At 44.0% G+C, this 17,678-nt stretch overlaps 1 protein-coding gene across 3 annotated transcripts in view; it reads left to right on the top strand.

Moving 5' to 3' along the window:
• LOC101487665 (uncharacterized) overlaps positions 1 to 17,678 on the top strand; it is a 40,504-nt gene that overhangs the window by 9,574 nt on the left and 13,252 nt on the right. For all 3 annotated transcript variants that reach the window (XM_076883498.1, XM_004556479.3, XM_004556478.3), the window contains exon 2: positions 10,178 to 10,463. In XM_076883498.1, the coding sequence (XP_076739613.1) occupies positions 10,226 to 10,463 (238 nt within the window). In that variant the 5' untranslated portion in view covers positions 10,178 to 10,225. The remainder of the gene's footprint in view (positions 1 to 10,177; positions 10,464 to 17,678) is intronic.

A 17,678-nucleotide genomic window follows, 5' to 3' on the forward strand; every position in this document is an offset into this window, starting at 1 on the left:
AAAATTCATCAAATAAACTAAAGCTGCTTTCAGTTTGAACAAAGTGCCCAACGACTGCAGTTCCTCTAATGGCCACTTGAGGCTTCATCCAGAAGAATTGAGTATATCTGGACCGGCGTCAGGAATGCCGACTGCCATTAGTCTGGAAGAAGCAGCAGGTCGTGGCCAATAAAGATGATGCTATCAGGAGTAGGGATGTCCAGAGCCGATCACGTGGTTTCAGACTGATCGGAATCTGACTCGCTATTTGCTAACACATCTATTGGCTGTATCCCAATTCAGGGTCTGCAGCCTTAAAGTACGCAGCCTCAACGATCCTCATGGGCCGCGTACTCAAAGACCGCTAAGGCCGGAAGTGCGAGGCTTGTGAAATGGGCGGTCTAGCCTCCGTTGTGATGCCCAGGTTGCCTAGCAACCATGATACTAACAGCTGGAAACGTGTCATACAGCTTTGTTTGACAGAAATGAAGGAGAAAATCTTTTGTTCATTTGTTTGTTTCTACATGAGCTTTGATCATTCTCTGTAGGATTAAGCTCAGCTATTGAACGGCGTATATTTTAAAGTAAAGGCTTTAAAACCAAGTTAGTACAAACGTCACTAATGTCACATGACTTTGCCGACATGTGGCCAACAGTAATGTTTTAATGTTCTTCGTTATTAAACATTTGCACATAAATAAGTGACATAATATTCAGGATTTACTTAAAGTTTACTCTTCGGCCGGCCCTCATCCGCCGTTTTTTTTCGGCAAAATTATCCACACCCACCGCCGCGCTATGCAATCATCCCTAATCATGCTGCTACAAATACTCTGATGCTGCTCGCTTCACGCCCCAAATCAAAATGGAGGATGACGTAAAGCAACTTGTGGTATTGTGATGTTGCAAATACTCACACAAAGATATTTTAGTGCAACAGAAACCTGTAAAACCTCGTCTGTATCTGCAGAGTCGTACATTATATTAGAAGTACTGCTGTCAGCGTTAATCTCGTTAAAATGACGTTGTTTCTACTCTGGTCGAAAGAATCCACGCTTCGTACTGATGTCCACAATTCTTTTATTCCTCTCACAATCATGGAGCACCGTGAAAACTAGAAACAAGTAAAATAATATCGATAGCACATATGATATTCATCTCAGCCACTTATTTCCTTTCACAAGGTGCACAAGTGTTAAACAAATAACAGCATAATGATTTTTTTACCGTGTACGCCTTGTAAAACCAGCAGTAGAAAAGTTGTATATTCCGAAAAGTCCGCCGTGTTACCATTCTGTCTTGTCTCTCCCGCGCACAACTTCCGGTTCCCGCAACTCACAGGAAGTGACTACTTCACAATAATATTTTAACAGAAACATTTCTTATAAGCAGGATATATCACTGGATTCATAGATTACATTTCCTACTGCAAATGTACACAAGCATGAGAAGCAAATAAAGAAAACAAATAGAAAACAATAACGATCTCAGATTCACTTTGGTGTTGTCATGGCAACCCACACAAACATTTCAGCGTCAGCTACACTCCCACCAATTACCTTTGATTATTACAATTGAGAACGTAAATACACTTGCATTTCTCATTATATCAATGGTAATTCCCAAGCACCATGTTGTTGTTTTAAACATTCTTGCATTGACATAAACAATATTCTTTTCTCAACAAATGAATTCAACAATATGAACAGTAGATTTTACATCTCCATAACATGTGCATGAAGTACAGCATAATGACAACTTCTATTTTAGAAGGGAAATCTAATCAATGAATGACATTTTTCCCATTTAGCTGTTTTTCACCAGGACCACTAATTTCTGAATGGGTCTCTGAATGATTGAGGGTTGGACGAGGCGTTCGCCTCCCTTTCCTAACTTCCGATCACCAGTCTGGATTGTCACCTTCCGTACAAGTCCATCATCATCCTCATGTGCTTCCACAACCCTAGCAAGTTTCCATTCATTGCGAGGAACATCTTCCTCTTTGAGAATCACAATGTCACCCACCTCCACATTACGTCTTGGTGTATGCCATCGCTGTCTCAGAGCAATATTGGCCAGGTATTCCTTTCTCCATCTGTGCCAAAATTGCTCAGTCAAATACTGTACCCTTCTCCACCGTTTCTTAGCATACAGGTCCTCCTTGACGAATTTACCTGGAGGTGGAAGTGGGACTGAGGATTTCATGGTGATCAAGTGGTTCGGTGTGAGTGGCTCCAAGCTTTTGGGGTCATTGATGTTATCAACAGTGAGTGGGCGGTTATTCACGATGCACATAGCTTCATAAAGGAATGTCCTCAATGAAGCATCATCCAACCTTCCCACACTGCAGGCAAGGACTGTGCTCAGTACGCTTCTCACTGTCCGGATTTGACGCTCCCATGCGCCTCCAGCATGACTAGAGTGGGGCGTATTCATCTGGAAGTCGCACTGATTTTCTGCTAGGTATGCAGTCACTCTTTCCTTATCAAGTTCTTTCAGAGCCTTTGCCATCTCGTTTCTTGCCCCCATAAAGTTAGTTCCCTGATCGGACCTAATGTGCCTAACAGCTCCACGAAGGGCAATGAAGCAGCGCAAGGCATTGATGAATGCGTCAGTCGTCAAATCCTCCAACATCTCTATATGCACTGCCCTTGAGCAAAAACATGTGAAGAGGAGGCCGTACCGTTTTTGATCTTTGCGACCTTGTTTGGTGTGAAAAGGACCAAAGCAGTCCATACCACAATAAGTGAATGGTGGTGTGGGATCAACACGGTCACTAGGTAGATCTGCCATCCGTTGCTCCTCTGGTGGCGCGCGGGCTCTCCTGCACTGTACGCACTGCCTGATGTATTGGGCTACAGCCTTACTTCCACCAGTGATCCAGTAACCATTGGCTCTCAGGGCATTGAGGGTTTGTCCTCTGCCTTGGTGTTGTATCTTGGTATGATGGTGTGCAATGATGAGGTTTGTAACAGCACCATCTTTAGGAAGGATCACTGGGTGTCTTAACTCAAGAGGCACAGATGCCTTCCTCAGTCTTCCTCCTACTCTCATTATGCCATCTTGGAGAAATGGGTCAAGCTGAAAGAGTTGGTGGTTGCAAGGCAGCCTTCCTAGTTTCTGGCTGAGTGTGTTTAACTCCTCTTGAAAGGCATCTTGTTGTGCAAGCTTGACGAGAGTCTGTGCAGCTTGCTTTCTCTCTTCCACGCTTAAAGGCTCAGCGGTCCTGATCCTCTTTGCCAGCCGCTGGATACGAGCAATGACGTTGACAGCTGTAGTCCATCTTGAGAACCGCAGCAGATGCTTCTGGATGTCAAACTGCCTTGCTACATCAACCTTCAACACCTGAGTAGTCCTCACCTCTGGGTCTCCCACCAGCAAATCTGAAGTAGCCTGTTTTGTGGCTATCTCTCTTTCCCATAGAAAGCTGGGACCAGAGAACCAATTTGACTTGATGAGGTCAGCTACTTTGAGGCCTCTCGAGGCATGATCAGCAGGGTTTTCTCCTGTGTCAACATAGTACCATTTCCGTGCATCGGTGGTTTCTCGAATTCTCTGCACGCGGTTTGCCACGAACACATGGAACCTTCTTGCTTCATTATTGATGTAACCAAGCACGACCTTTGAGTCTGTCCAAAAATATTCGTCATCAACCTTGAGTTCTAGCTCCTCTCTTAACATGCTGCTCACAGATGCCGAGGTTACTGCTGCAGTTAACTCAAGTCTCGGTATGGTAACTATTTTGGTTGGTGCAACCCTCGCCTTGCCCATGACCAAGGAGCAGCATACCCTTTCTCTGCTTACCACTCTGATGTAAGAGCACTGGCCATACCCTTGACTGCTTGCATCAGAGAAATGATGAAGCTCGACTCTTTGAATCTCGCCAAGGCTGTCAGGTATGAAGCATCTTTGAATTTCAATTCTTTCCAGGTTCTCCAGATCCTTCATCCAAGTCTCCCACCTTAACTTCAAGCCTTTGGGTAGTGGCTCATCCCACCCTGTGCCTCTCTGACACATCTCCTGCAGCACTCTTTTCCCTTCAAGAATGACTGGGGCTAGAAACCCCAAAGGGTCATGCAAGGAGGCCACAATTGAGAGAATCCCTCGGCGCGTTGCTGGTTTCTCCTCAAGTGACACCTTGAAGGAGAAGCTATCATTTTCAACATTCCACCTTATACCTAGCACTCTTTGAACTGGTAAATCCTCGTGATTAAGATCAACATTCTTTACCTCCGTAGCACGCTCTGCAACATCGACAGAGTCAAGGACCTCTCGGCTGTTGGAGAGAAATTTGTGAAGGTGCAGCTTTCCTTTGGCACACACGGCTTGGGCTTCTTTGACCAGTTCAATTGCCTTACCCACCGACTCTACACTTATGAGACCATCGTCGACATAGAAATGTTTCTGGATGAAGTTAGCTGCGGAGGGGTACTCTTTCTCACATTGGCTGGCAAGGTGCTTCATGCCATAATTGGCGCAGCCAGGGGATGATGATGCTCCAAACAGGTGAACCTTCATGCGGTACTCTCTGGGTTCAGAGTTTGTGTCTCCATTTTCCCACCAGAGAAACCGCAGGTAGTCTCTATCATCCTCGCTCACATGAAACCTGTGGAACATTTTCTCCACATCACACATGACTGCGATGGGATGTTTACGGAAGCGGCACAGCACGGCTGTTAGGCTATTTGTGAGGTCAGGTCCTGTTAGCAGATGGTCGTTTAAGGAGGTGCCTTCATACCTTGCAGAGCAGTCGAAAACCACTCTGATTTTTCCTGGTTTTCTGGGGTGGTAAACTCCTTGGTGTGGGATATACCAGACTTTCCCCAGCTCTGCTTGGTTTTCCACTTTCTCTGCATCTCCATCCTTGAAGACACCTTCCATAAATCTCACGTAGTCTATTTTGAATTTGGGATCTCTGTCCAGCTTCCTCTTTAGATGCTTCAGCCGTACTAACGCCAGCCCTTTGTTGTCTGGGAGATGTGGACGTGCTTTGAAAGGGAGAGGCATCTCCAGGTGACCATCCTTATTTTGTTGGATTCTGTCTTTCAAGATCTGCAGGAAGCAAATATCTTCTTGAGATATGCTTCTGTCACCAGGTTTTGTGTCTGCAAAATCAGACTCCAGGGCCTTGATGACAGCAAATGGTGTTATGGGTGGCACCTCTCTGACAGACACTCGATGACAAAAACCAGTCACATCTTTAGCCTGCACACGCTGTGGTGCGCTTCCCACAATGCTCCAACCAAGATCCGTCTCAATAGCATAAGGCTCATAGTCACCCCCAGTGACGACCCTTCTTGGAATTAACGCTCTGGAGCAGTCGTATCCAATCAACAATCCAACACCACAGTCCATCAACGGGGGTATCTCCTGGGCCATGCTTACAAGGTGTTTCCATTTGTTGGCTGTCTGGCAAGTGGGAATATGTGTGCGGTCAAGGGGAATGAAGTCCCTTGTGTAGGCTGGAGGCAAACTGATGGAAACATTAGAGGAAAATCCTCTAACTTTGAGCTTGCATACTCTTTGACTCTTCACGACTGAGTCTCTCCCCATCATGGTGGAAAGTTTAAGTTTCACTGGTTCCATTGTTGCTTGTAGCTTTTCGCACACCTCCTGATCAACAAATGTGTGACTGCTTTGAGTGTCCAATAGTGCATACACTAGGGTTTCAGTGTCCGGAGCACTAAGTGTTGAGATCCACACTGGGACTATCATTGATGTACTCCCACCTTCACCTCCACTCACACAACATGATAATGACAACGTACTTTCTTCAACTGCGCCTTGTGTTGATGCTGCTGTAGAACGATCTTCATGCAATGGCGTTGGGTGACTCTTTCTGCATATGCCACACATGGCCCTGTTCCTACAGTCTTTAGAATTGTGACCCTTTTTTAGACATGCAAAACACAACTTATTTTCAAGTATGCATTTTTTCTTATCCTCTACAGACATGTCCATAAGCCTCTTGCATTTATGTATGGAATGGTTCTCACTACAGCAAATACACTGGCCATTATTGGAATTTTGTGTTGGTGTGGTCCATTTCTTTGGTTTCCCTGCATCTCCCAACTTGATTTCACCAGGGTCAGATTTGGCGGTGGAGCTTGATGGAATCGGGGGTTTCACATTTGTGGCAAACGTGTTTGCTTTTGAACGCTTCATCTCTCTTGCTGGTGCCTCTGCAGAGTGCCTTAAGGCATGTAAGGATGACACTGGATTGCATGCGATGCGTGACTCCTTAGAGATAAAGGAAGCAAACTCATGAAAGCTTGGATAGTCGTTGCCCCGATCTAGCTGCTCTGTGACATAACGGTTCCATCTAGATGTCACCCAATCAGGAAGCTTGACTAGTATTTTCTGATTCTCCTCACAGTCGTTAAGAACCTGTAAGCCCTTTACGTGAGGCATGGCATTACTACATGTTTGGAGGAAATCACTGAAATCTCTTAACTTGAGGTATTCCTTTCCACCAATCTTCGGCCACCCATTTAGCTTATCTCTGAAAGCCCGCTGCACTACAAAGGAATGGCCATATCTAGCATTTAACCTATCCCATGCTTGTTGATAGGCTTCTTCATCTTTTCTGTAGAAGCTGCCTTCAAGAGAGGATTTTGCCTCACCTGCTATGTACTTTTGCAGGTAGAATAGCCTGTCTGCAGGGTCAGAGCATCGTCTCTCTATGAGGGCTTTGAAGCTTATGCTCCATTCTGTAAACTTCAGAGGATCGCCCGAGAATACAGAAGGTTCTGGAGTTGGCAAGCGAGTAAGAGCTAATGACTCTTGTAGCGATTGGACCAATGATGTCTCGTTTTGCACAACCTGCCGTTCTTGATCTGGGATGTGGTGAGCGAAGGGGTGTGCATCACTCACTTTGCTGAATGGAGGACTGCGTGTCCCATCCCTTCCCTCTTCTTCAGTGTAGACATTTAGCTTTGCCTGAATTACATCAATGTCCCTCTGATTTTCAAGTTTTCTCAACTGCTGACGTTGAGCTTCGATGGCAGCTTCCATATCAATTTCGGCTTTCTTTGCAGCCAGCTGAGCAGCCACTTCCGCTCTCATAGCTGGAATGCTAGGTGACTCTGAGAGATGGTTAGAATTGTGACAGCTGGGTGCAGTAACTCTGGAGGCTGTGGATCCATATATGGACCTAGCATATTCATTATCAAGTAGCATGCGTAACCTTGATCTTTCCGCCACCGTGTCAAACTCACCTTCATCTTCAGTCAGACGTACTCTCATCAGCTGCAGCAAGTCGGCCGTCACGGCTGAGCATGCATCGATCTTTCTTCGAAATTCTTGACTTGGTGAGGTTTGGAGTCGAATTCTGTCATACTGTTCCTTTAATTCAGACTCAAGCTTCTCAGCCTCATCCATCATATCATACATGTCACTCTCAGAGCATACTTGCTTTAACTTTGTGCGAATGTCTCTTACGTTGCTTTTCCATTTCTCGTATGTTGCTTTGAACCTCTTCTCCTTTTGAGTTAACTCTTGATCTTTCAGTTCCTGCATTTTTGGCGTTAATCGCCTTTCACGAGAGGATTTTCTTGCTTTTGTCTCAGATTTCTCAGACACTACACTTTTTTCCTCTTCCAAATCCCCTGCATCTTGTACTTCTGACATAACATCAGGGTGACTATGACCATCTTTAGACATTTTCAGACTTTAAAGGGGGTATCTTATGAAGAGGACAAGATAACTAAGGTAATTACAAGAATGGATGTAATAGGCGGAGAATTATTAAAATTAACACAAAGGAACCTTAGCTTAGATTCTTACGTATGACAGCAAATAAATTTTCAGTTTCAGCCTTCATGAAGCTTGCAAGCAACAGGTAAGAAAACAACAATAATTTCCAGAACTTCAACAGATTGTCCTTTTTTTTTTCTTTTTTTTTTGTTTGTTTGTTTGCTTGTTTGTTTTTGTTTTTTTTACACAATCCGAAATTTGAACACTATTAATTCCTTGTCCATTACAGCAAATTTGTAGCTCATGTTCTATCCATCAACTCATGAGGCATAATAACTGCGCAATATAGCCTGAGGACTCACGCTTTAGCCTGAAACCGCTTCTTGGAGTGTCCGCTGAATCTGCAGCTCCCGATTGGTTGTCACAAAATGCAAAGCAACGTGTCCACTGAAGCCTGTAGCTCGCTGCAGGATGAGAAGCAACCGAGACCTGTAGCTTGCTGCAGGATGAGAAGAGCTTTGCACACCGAAGCCTCCAGATGGATTGGGACACGTTTTCACTGTTTCTACTCTGGTCGAAAGAATCCACGCTTCGTACTGATGTCCACAATTCTTTTATTCCTCTCACAATCATGGAGCACCGTGAAAACTAGAAACAAGTAAAATAATATCGATAGCACATATGATATTCATCTCAGCCACTTATTTCCTTTCACAAGGTGCACAAGTGTTAAACAAATAACAGCATAATGATTTTTTTACCGTGTACGCCTTGTAAAACCAGCAGTAGAAAAGTTGTATATTCCGAAAAGTCCGCCGTGTTACCGTTCTGTCTTGTCTCTCCCGCGCACAACTTCCGGTTCCCGCAACTCACAGGAAGTGACTACTTCACAATAATATTTTAACAGAAACATTTCTTATAAGCAGGATATATCACTGGATTCATAGATTACATTTCCTACTGCAAATGTACACAAGCATGAGAAGCAAATAAAGAAAACAAATAGAAAACAATAACGATCTCAGATTCACTTTGGTGTTGTCATGGCAACCCACACAAACATTTCAGCCTCAGCTACAGACGTTAACGCCATAACCGCATGCAAACAGCAAATCTCGAGTTAGTGCGGCTCGCCCAGTGCGTGGGGCTGCACGGCGTCAATGCATTAGCGTGGTTAGCTCGTTAACACGTTAGTGCCGTGCAGCCTCTCGCAAGTTGGTGCTTGCTCCACCCAACTCTCTACTTCTGCTTTCAGAACAACGAGATGGGGACATCGGCCTCTACGCTTTAGGATTTCTGACTATTTGGAGGTATTTTCTTGGTTGAGGCAACGCTGCCACCACCAGATCAAAGTTGAAATTACAACACAGAACTTTATAATTTCAGTGCCCGTGTCTCACTGTTACACTCGAGGTGTCTTTAATGTCTTCATTTACTGGTAATCACAGCAGACCTGCAGATTCAGAGGGTGGAGACCTTAAAGCTTTCTTTTCACTTTTACTCATTATGGTAATTCTGTTCAGGCACTACACGGTTAGGGTAAGGAAAGGGTTGTGCTTTCAGGTAAACTATAGCTCCTCACAACAGTAACCCTACACATCCAAGAACATGGAGTCCAAACAGGGCCATCCGAATGTCTTCAGCAAAACTGCAATGATTAATGTCGTTGGAGTAAGAGTGGCAAATCATTTTAATGCTGTATTCAGTTAAAATAATAAAATAAAATACAAATCTTAGGTTGATGTTTTGATAACTGGAATCAGATAAACAAAGCATTGCTGCACCAAGCACTGAACCTCTAAAGCTCCTCCGGGTGGATGTCCCACAGGAGGGTGGAGCCATGTTGCACCAAAGGCCTGGCGCCTGGTGCCCAACCTCTCTTACTGGCCTGGATCCAGGGTGGGGTCTTGGTAACCTGGGTGAGTTGGCATGGTCCATTGTTTGTCTCTTCACAGGGGTCTTTTGAGTCGCACTCCAGCTCATCACCCAGGACTCTTGGAGGGGTTACATGGGGACTCAAACTGCTCAATGTCCCCCAGAAAAGCTGGAGGTGGCTGGTAGCTGCACCTGAAAACCAGATATGGATATAGATAAACATGAACTCTGAGCAGTGCTGGCTGTTACACAGTAATGCTGACATGACTTTGAGGGTTGCTTTATATAAATGCAGACATGATTAGGACCTGCAACAAAGGAACTCTGGCTCTTAATCAAAGTATGGATGCTGCAACCTTTGGATCATCTGGACCGTGCTGCCATCGATTGCATTCTTAAATCAAGAAATGCTTCACCATGCAAAGTAGATTATACCAGGACCTTGAATAAAGTGGTTGTGTTTTTCTGTTTGCAAAGCTCTTCCTCCACGAGTCTGATCTGCCACGTTCTGTTTTTATATGCAGCTGGCGGTTTAGCCAAATTAATCAGCCAATCAATAATCAGAATGATGCCCTAATGACTTTCATAGCAGTAACATAACTGACGGCATCTCTGTAATTCTTTTCAGAACAAGCCCTGCCTTCAGATTTCCTCAACAGTTAGCTTCGGCCGTCCAATGACCACCAGCCCCAGCGCCATCCATCAGCCCGGTAATATGGAGGAACCCCAGCAGCCAGACCAGCCAATCACCACGCAGCAGAATGGAGAAGCTGCCCAAACTGCTGTGACTTCTCAACCAACCAGCTCTGACCAACAGGCCCCACCCTCAACGACAGATGCTCCCGAGGCCCAGCAGACAGAGGACGGGAAGGGAATGGACCACCTGACAGTAATCAGCGAAAGCACAGAGACCAGTAAATACAGCCCTAAAAGTCCGCTATGATAAGTTTTCTTTTCCAGTAGCTTCACAATGACCTGCTTACCTCAGATACAGCCATGAGTTCAGCAGATCTTTATTTGGGTTAGTGACCAAAAGTGAAGCATTGAAGATACAATTGAAGGAAACAAGCTTCCTCATCAAAGATGTTGATTTAGTGGTTGATCTGTGTTCCCAGAATAAGAATGAATGAAAACAGGTTTGGCTTGATTTACATATATCACATATCAGTGTCACAAAAGTTGTTGGATAGTTGAAGATCCAGGATTTACTAGAGACATAATATAACGACAGTTAAAAACTGATCAATTTCATTTTGAAAATAAATTTGACTAAGCGTTCTCCCGTGCTGTGTCCAAATTCATAGGCCGTATCCTTTGGAGGATCCGGCCTTCGCGGTCTATGTGGGCCGGATCCTCTGAAGACCGAGAAGGCTGGAAGTGTGAGGCTGTGAAATGGAACAGTCGAGCCTTCAGATTTGCGTCACCGCTGTCTCGGTGGAGTTTAATAAACTGCCATCTGCTCCTTGATATATAAAATATAACAGGACACCGGAGTATATTCTCGACCATCTCACACTTCTGTATAATCAGTTTTCTGTTTGACGTTTATTCAGCTGTGTGAAAACTATAACTTTAATCTCAGCCGAACCGATTTACACACAAACAAATAAAACACTGAAAAAAGCCAAACTATAACAGTTTTAGGTTATCTAAGTGACTTATATATGTTTAACCTGAGTAGTGAAAGATCACGGGGGGTTTGAAAATCATGTGCGGGGAGTCCGGTGTTCTCACGGCTCTAGTGAGCCTTGACCTCCCGGTCAGCTTCGAGCTGGTGGGTAACAGACGTCTCCGAAAATGTCGGAGCGCTTTTGAAAATATGTGGTGTCTTGATAAACTGAGCAGATACTTGAAGTTTGCACAGCTACATTCTCGCCTGAAAATATGTTAAAAGTTTACTTTGTGACCCAGAAAGAATAATAAGAGTAATTTTAAAAATAAGCAGCTGCTGCCATTGTTGGAAACTGGAATTGCCTGGGCCGCGCTATGAATTCTGGGATAGGTTGGGCCACGAAGGATACACCCGACCCATCCTTCAAATTCAGGGAAAAGGAGGACGCGTTTGGAGGAGTCTTCGAATTTGGACTGCCTTTGTCGCGTCACTGTGACGTAATCGGCCTACAAATGCGGCCTCAGGAGGATGAAGCCTATGAATTTGGACACAGCTCCTGTGAACAAGAAAAGGAACAGTAGATAAAATCAGTAGTTAAAATGTGAGTTTTGAAATTTACGCTTAAAAGTAAAACAGTGCAGATTTGGTGCTTTATTCAAATGCAGCTGAGAACCTGGATTTAAATAAACTGAGTGTTTCAGCTGATCTGAGGCTTTCTGGGAGTTTATTCCAGATATATGGAGCATAAAAGCTGAATGCAGCTTCTCCGTGTCTGGTTCTGACTCTGGGAACTGATAAAAAACCGGATCCAGATGACCTGAGGGATCTGGAAGGTTCATACTGGGTCAGGAGGTCACTGATGTATTTTGGTCCTAAATCATTCAGAGCTTTATAGACCAGCATCAGAAGGGGTCCCAAGATGGAACCTTGGGGAACTCCACATGTGATACTTGTCTGCTCAGATGTGAAGTTACCTATTGATACAAAGTATTTCCTGTTTTCTAAGTATGTTTTGAACCAGTTCCTGAAAGTCCTGCCCAGTTCTCCAGTCGTTTGAGTAATATGTTGTGGTCAACTGTATCAAATGCTGCACTGAGATCCTGTAAAACTAAGACTGACATTTTTCCACTGTCTGTATTCAGACATATGTCATTGAACACTTTGGTCAGAGCAGTTTCAGTGCTGTGGTTCTGTCTAAAACCTGACTGGAAGGCATCGTAGCAATTATTCTGTTTTAAGAAGTAATTGAGCTGTTGAGAAACTGCTTTTTCAATGATCTTACTTAAAAATGGGAGATTTGAGATCGGCCTGTAGTTGTTCATTTGTGTCTTGTCAAGATTGTCCTTTTTCAGTATAGGTTTGATTACAGCAGTTTTTAGTGGTTCTGGAAACACACCTGACATTAAGGAAAAGTTGACGATCTGTAACAGGTCTGACTCCAAAGTCTTTGAGACCTTTTTGAAAAAACTTGTTGGCAGGACATCTAAACAGCAGGAGGAGGAGTTCAGTTGACCTAAGATATCCTCCAGGTCTTTGCTGTTAATCGGGTGAAACTGTTTCATGGTGTTTAAACAGTTTTTTGGTGGACACAGTACATATCCTGGATCTGCTGTTGATGTACCAACTGCTTGTCTAATCTTTTGGATTTTTTCTGTGAAGAATTTGGCAAAGTCATTGCAGGCCATGGTTGAATGAAGTTCAGCTGCCACTGACACAGGAGGGTTTGTTAGCCTGTCAACTGTAGAAAAATAAATAAATAAATATATATATATATATATATATATATATATATATATATATATATATATATATATATTAGGGGTGCAACGATATTCGTATTGATATTGAACCGTTCGATACAGTGCTTTCGGTTCGGTACGCATATGTATCGAACAATACAACATTTGTAATTTATTTTATCAACTTTCCTTCTGACGATGCTGTCTGTGTGGAGCGCTCAGTGAATCTGTGTTCGACTACTCCGCCTAGGCTGCACTGTCCAGCGCAGATCCACTGAGTGCTCCACACAGACAGCATAGCCAGAAGGAAGAGCGCAGGGCACCTCCCCCACCCTCATTCAGATCTGGCGTTTGGAATTATTTTGGTTTTCATGTGACGTATGACCCTGAAGGTAAGCAGTCATGGACTAAAGTAAAACAGTATGTTGGATGTGCCATGCAATGCTCAATTACATTGGTGGGAACTAGTGTGTTAGCGCAGTTAGCTCGTTAACGTGTTAGCCGTCTAGCCCCATGCACGGGGCGATCGGCGGTAGCTCGTTAACGGAGATTTGCCGTGTTGTGGTGTTAAGGTCATTTCAACGAGATTAACCTGAAAGCACTAGTGGGAACACAACGAATATGACTGCACATTTACACCGACATCATCCTAGTGCAAAGACAAAAACAACAAGCATGCTACTAACTTTAGCCGAGTCATTTAGACAGCTGTTAGCACAGGATTCTCCTTATGCTGCTGAGAATATAGCCCAGAAGAAGCGGATAGTATAGCTTTTATTTTGGAAAGAGACATTTCTCTGTAATAAACTCTCTTTTCCAAAGATGAGTGATTCCTCAATCAGATACAGGGCTTGCAATATCGCTAGCCTGACGTCCTGGGGCTAGCGATTTTTTCAGTCGGGCTACCAAAATCTACCTCTGCCCTGCCCGTCGGGCTATTGTAGGAAGGAAAAATATATGTCAATGCTTTTGCATTCTTTCAGAAATGTAGCTGGGTAATTATGTCATTGGCATCGGTGAGCCACTGTCAATATGTGACATATTGCAATCGCGTTTGAATTTGCGCTTGTTTTTTTGCTTTCACTTTGCAATCGTGCGAACTGTGTATAGAGAGCGACAGCACTGATCTGTGAGTGATGATAATTTGCGCACCAATTCCTCTGACATCGTCTTATTAATCGTTAGCTTACTATGCAAACATGACAAGTGAAATCTCCCGCAGCAAGCTTAAACATGTGAGAGGTTGATCGCGCAGAGAATCGCTGAGCTTATGTGAGTGAGTGTGTAAAAGCATTTCAGTTCTGCTGAGCCAAATAAGACAGGTCAGGGTGAAGAAGTGACAGCCAAAGAAAAGCTTACCACAAAACGGAGAAGTTATGACAAATCAGACTATAAGGCAAAAAGAAAGTGCAGCTTTATGGTTTCATGGACAAAAGAATTTCTGTGGCTGCAATATGATGAGCTAAATAACCAGGGCTGCACATAAGTGGTCCGCAGGTGCGCATTCGCTGTCAAAATAAAAAACACGCACAAGGGTTAGGGTTAAATTTAAAAACTGTACTTTTGAGTTAAAATATATATTTATAATTTTAATAAATGACAAATTAAAAAGGCATGAACATTTTTTTTGTATCGAAAAAATATCGAACCGTGACACCAAAGTACCGAACCGAACCGTGAATTTTGTGTATCGTTGCACCCCTAGTATATATATATATATATATATATATATATATATATATATGTATATATATATATGTATATACTACATATATATATGTAGTATATATATATATATATATATATATATATATGCATGGACTTGGGGTGAAACCCTCCATGCATGGTAAGGAGCTTTCTTGTCTTTATGTCAGTGGCTTCTATCTCCTCCTTTGGCCAGCCTATTACCCCAGCAGGGTACCTGATCACGGGCAGGGCGTACGTGTTGATGGCCCGGATCTTGTTCTTACCATTCAGCTGACTCCTCAGGACTTGCCTGACCCTCTGCAGGTACTTGGTGGTTGCAGCTTTTCTAGCGGCCTCTTCATGGTTCCCATTCGCCTGCGGGATCCCCAGGTACTTGTAACTGTCCTCTATGTCTGCAATGTTGCCTTCTGGTAGTTCAATCCCCTCAGTTCTGACTACCTTCCCTCTCTTTGTTACCATCCGACTACACTTCTCCAGTCCGAACGACATTCCAATGTCATTGCTGTATAGCCTGGTAGTGTGGATCAGTGAATCGATGTCTCGTTCACTCTTGGCATACAGCTTGATGTCATCCATGTACAGGAGGTGGCTGACAACTGCTCCGTTCCGTAGTCGGTATCCGTAGCCAGTCTTGTTAATGATCTCACTGAGGGGGTTCAGGCCTATGCAGAACAGCAGTGGGGACAGAGCATCTCCTTGGTAGATCCCGCACTTGATGGTGACTTGTGCTATGGGCTTGGAGTTGGCCTCTAGTGTTGTACGCCACATCCCCATTGAGTTCCTGATGAAGGCTCTTAGGGTCCCATTGATCTTGTACAATTCCAGGCATTCCAGTATCCAGCTGTGGGGCATTGAGTCATAGGCCTTCTTGTAATCAATCCAGGCAGTGCACAGGTTGGTCAGTCTGGTCTTGCAGTCTCGGCTGATTGTTCTGTCTACCAGTAGCTGGTGTTTTGCGCCTCTGGTATTCTTGCCAATTCCTTTCTGTGTCCCGCTCATGTATTGACCCATGTGCCTGTTCATCTTAGCCGATATGATGCCTGACAGGAGCTTCCATGTAGTACTGAGGCAGGTTATTGGTCGGTAGTTGGAGGGGACCGGTCCCTTCTTGGGGTCCTTGGGGATCAGGACCGTCCGGCCTTCAGTTAGCCATTCCGGGTGTATCTCGTTAACTAGCAGCTGGTTCATTTGTGCTGCCAGACGCTCATGGAGTGCAGTTAGCTTCTTTTTTTTTTTTTTTTTTTTTTTTTTTTTTTTTTTCTAAATGACATCAGAAACAGCAGTATGCGACATTACGTGATGGCAGAGCTTCAGTTCATCCTTTGTCTTTTTTTTTTTTTTTTTTTTTTAAATAAATAGGACAGGGGGAATGAATGAGAGAGAGAGGGGGAGAGAAAGAAAGAAAACCAAAGGGGAGAAGAGACGGTGAGAAGGGGGGGGAAGAGAGAGAAAAAAAAAAAATTCCTGGGTCACCTGTATGGAGAAAAAAAAAAAAAAACAAACAAACAAAAACAAACAGAGGAGACAGCAAACAACAAAGAGCAACATAATAATAGAGAAAACAAAGCACCATCACAATAAACTAGCTAGTCATAGATATCAGTATTTACTAAGTAATAAACGATATTGTGCAGCACGCAAGATAGACAGCACACAGTGTGCTTTGAGGCAGCAGCCAAGAAAGCTTTAGTCCGCGTCTGTGAATACCCATGTGTGCATCAGCATGCTTGCATTCCAAAGGTTTCTCCATGTAATGATCTGCTAGGGAGTGTGAAGCGGGTATGGAGGAGATCAAAACTCCAGACATCCAGAGGCCCCCAGAACACAAGAGACCATGGAAGACCAACAGAGGGGCAGCAGTTAGCTTCTTCAGCCAGTAGGCGTGAACCATGTCGGGCCCTGGTGCTGTCCAACTCTTCATACTGGAGACCCTTTCTTGGATATCTGCCACTGTGATGGTTACTGGACCCTGTTCAGGGAGGTCGCTGTGGTCTGCCCTCAGATCCTCTAGCCACTGAGCATTGCCGTTATGGGTTGCATCCTTCTCCCATATGCTCTTCCAGTATTGCTCCGTCTCCAGCCTTGGTGGTGCTGTTCTCTTATTGTTCCCTTGCCACTGAGAGTACACCTTTGCTGGTTCTGTGGAGAACAGCTGGTTTATTCTCCTGCCTTCTATCTCTCTGGTGTACCTCCTCAAGCGGCTGGCCAAGGCTGTGAGTCTTTGCTCATCCTATTCATGTAGCCCCTTCCGCCGGGGTTACTTGCGTAGTAGCATTCCAACAACGCCCTGTTTTCGTCCCTTGCCCACCGATGCCTTCTTGTTCCAGTAGCCCACTTTTCGTCAGGGTGCCCTGGTTCCTCAACACCTGACGCGGACCTTGTTGATCCGGGCGACGTCCGAGCCGGCATGCCTTCATATTTATCTGTCTCGCTCATGTCTGCGGTAGGCTTGCTTAGCATAGGGGGTCTAGCCTTAGGACCCTTACTGGATACAGACGCCCCAGGCAGGAATCGAACTTGCGATCCTCTGTTCCAAAGGCGTGTAGTCTAACCACTACGCTATCCAGCTGCTTATATATATATATATATATATATATATATATATATATATGTGTGTATATATATATATATATATATATATATATATATATATATATATGTGTATATATATGTGTATAAATCAGTCAAGACATGCTATATTGTATTTAGATAGAAGCTAGCGAGCTAACATCCTGCTAACTTCTAACTCCGTTAAATGTCATAAATTCCGTTTTCATGGATGCCTGGATGTTAAACTCAATTGTTAGACCTGGTAGAGCAGAACGCTGATCATTTTATTAAAGATGAAAGACTTTAGACAGTTTTTCAACTCTCAGTAATGCCATAGTGATCGTTTGATATATGGACCCGCAGCGGAGTTTAGACGTCAGACTGAACAACCGGATACACAGTTCGCACGATTGCAAAGTGAAAGCAAAAAAACAAGCGCAAATTCAAACGCGACTTCAATATGTCACATATTGACAGTCGCTCACCGATGCCAATGACATAATTACCCAGCTACATTTCTG

This window comes from Maylandia zebra, linkage group LG4 (assembly GCF_041146795.1).
Source record: "Maylandia zebra isolate NMK-2024a linkage group LG4, Mzebra_GT3a, whole genome shotgun sequence".
Lineage (NCBI taxonomy): Eukaryota > Metazoa > Chordata > Actinopteri > Cichliformes > Cichlidae > Maylandia > Maylandia zebra.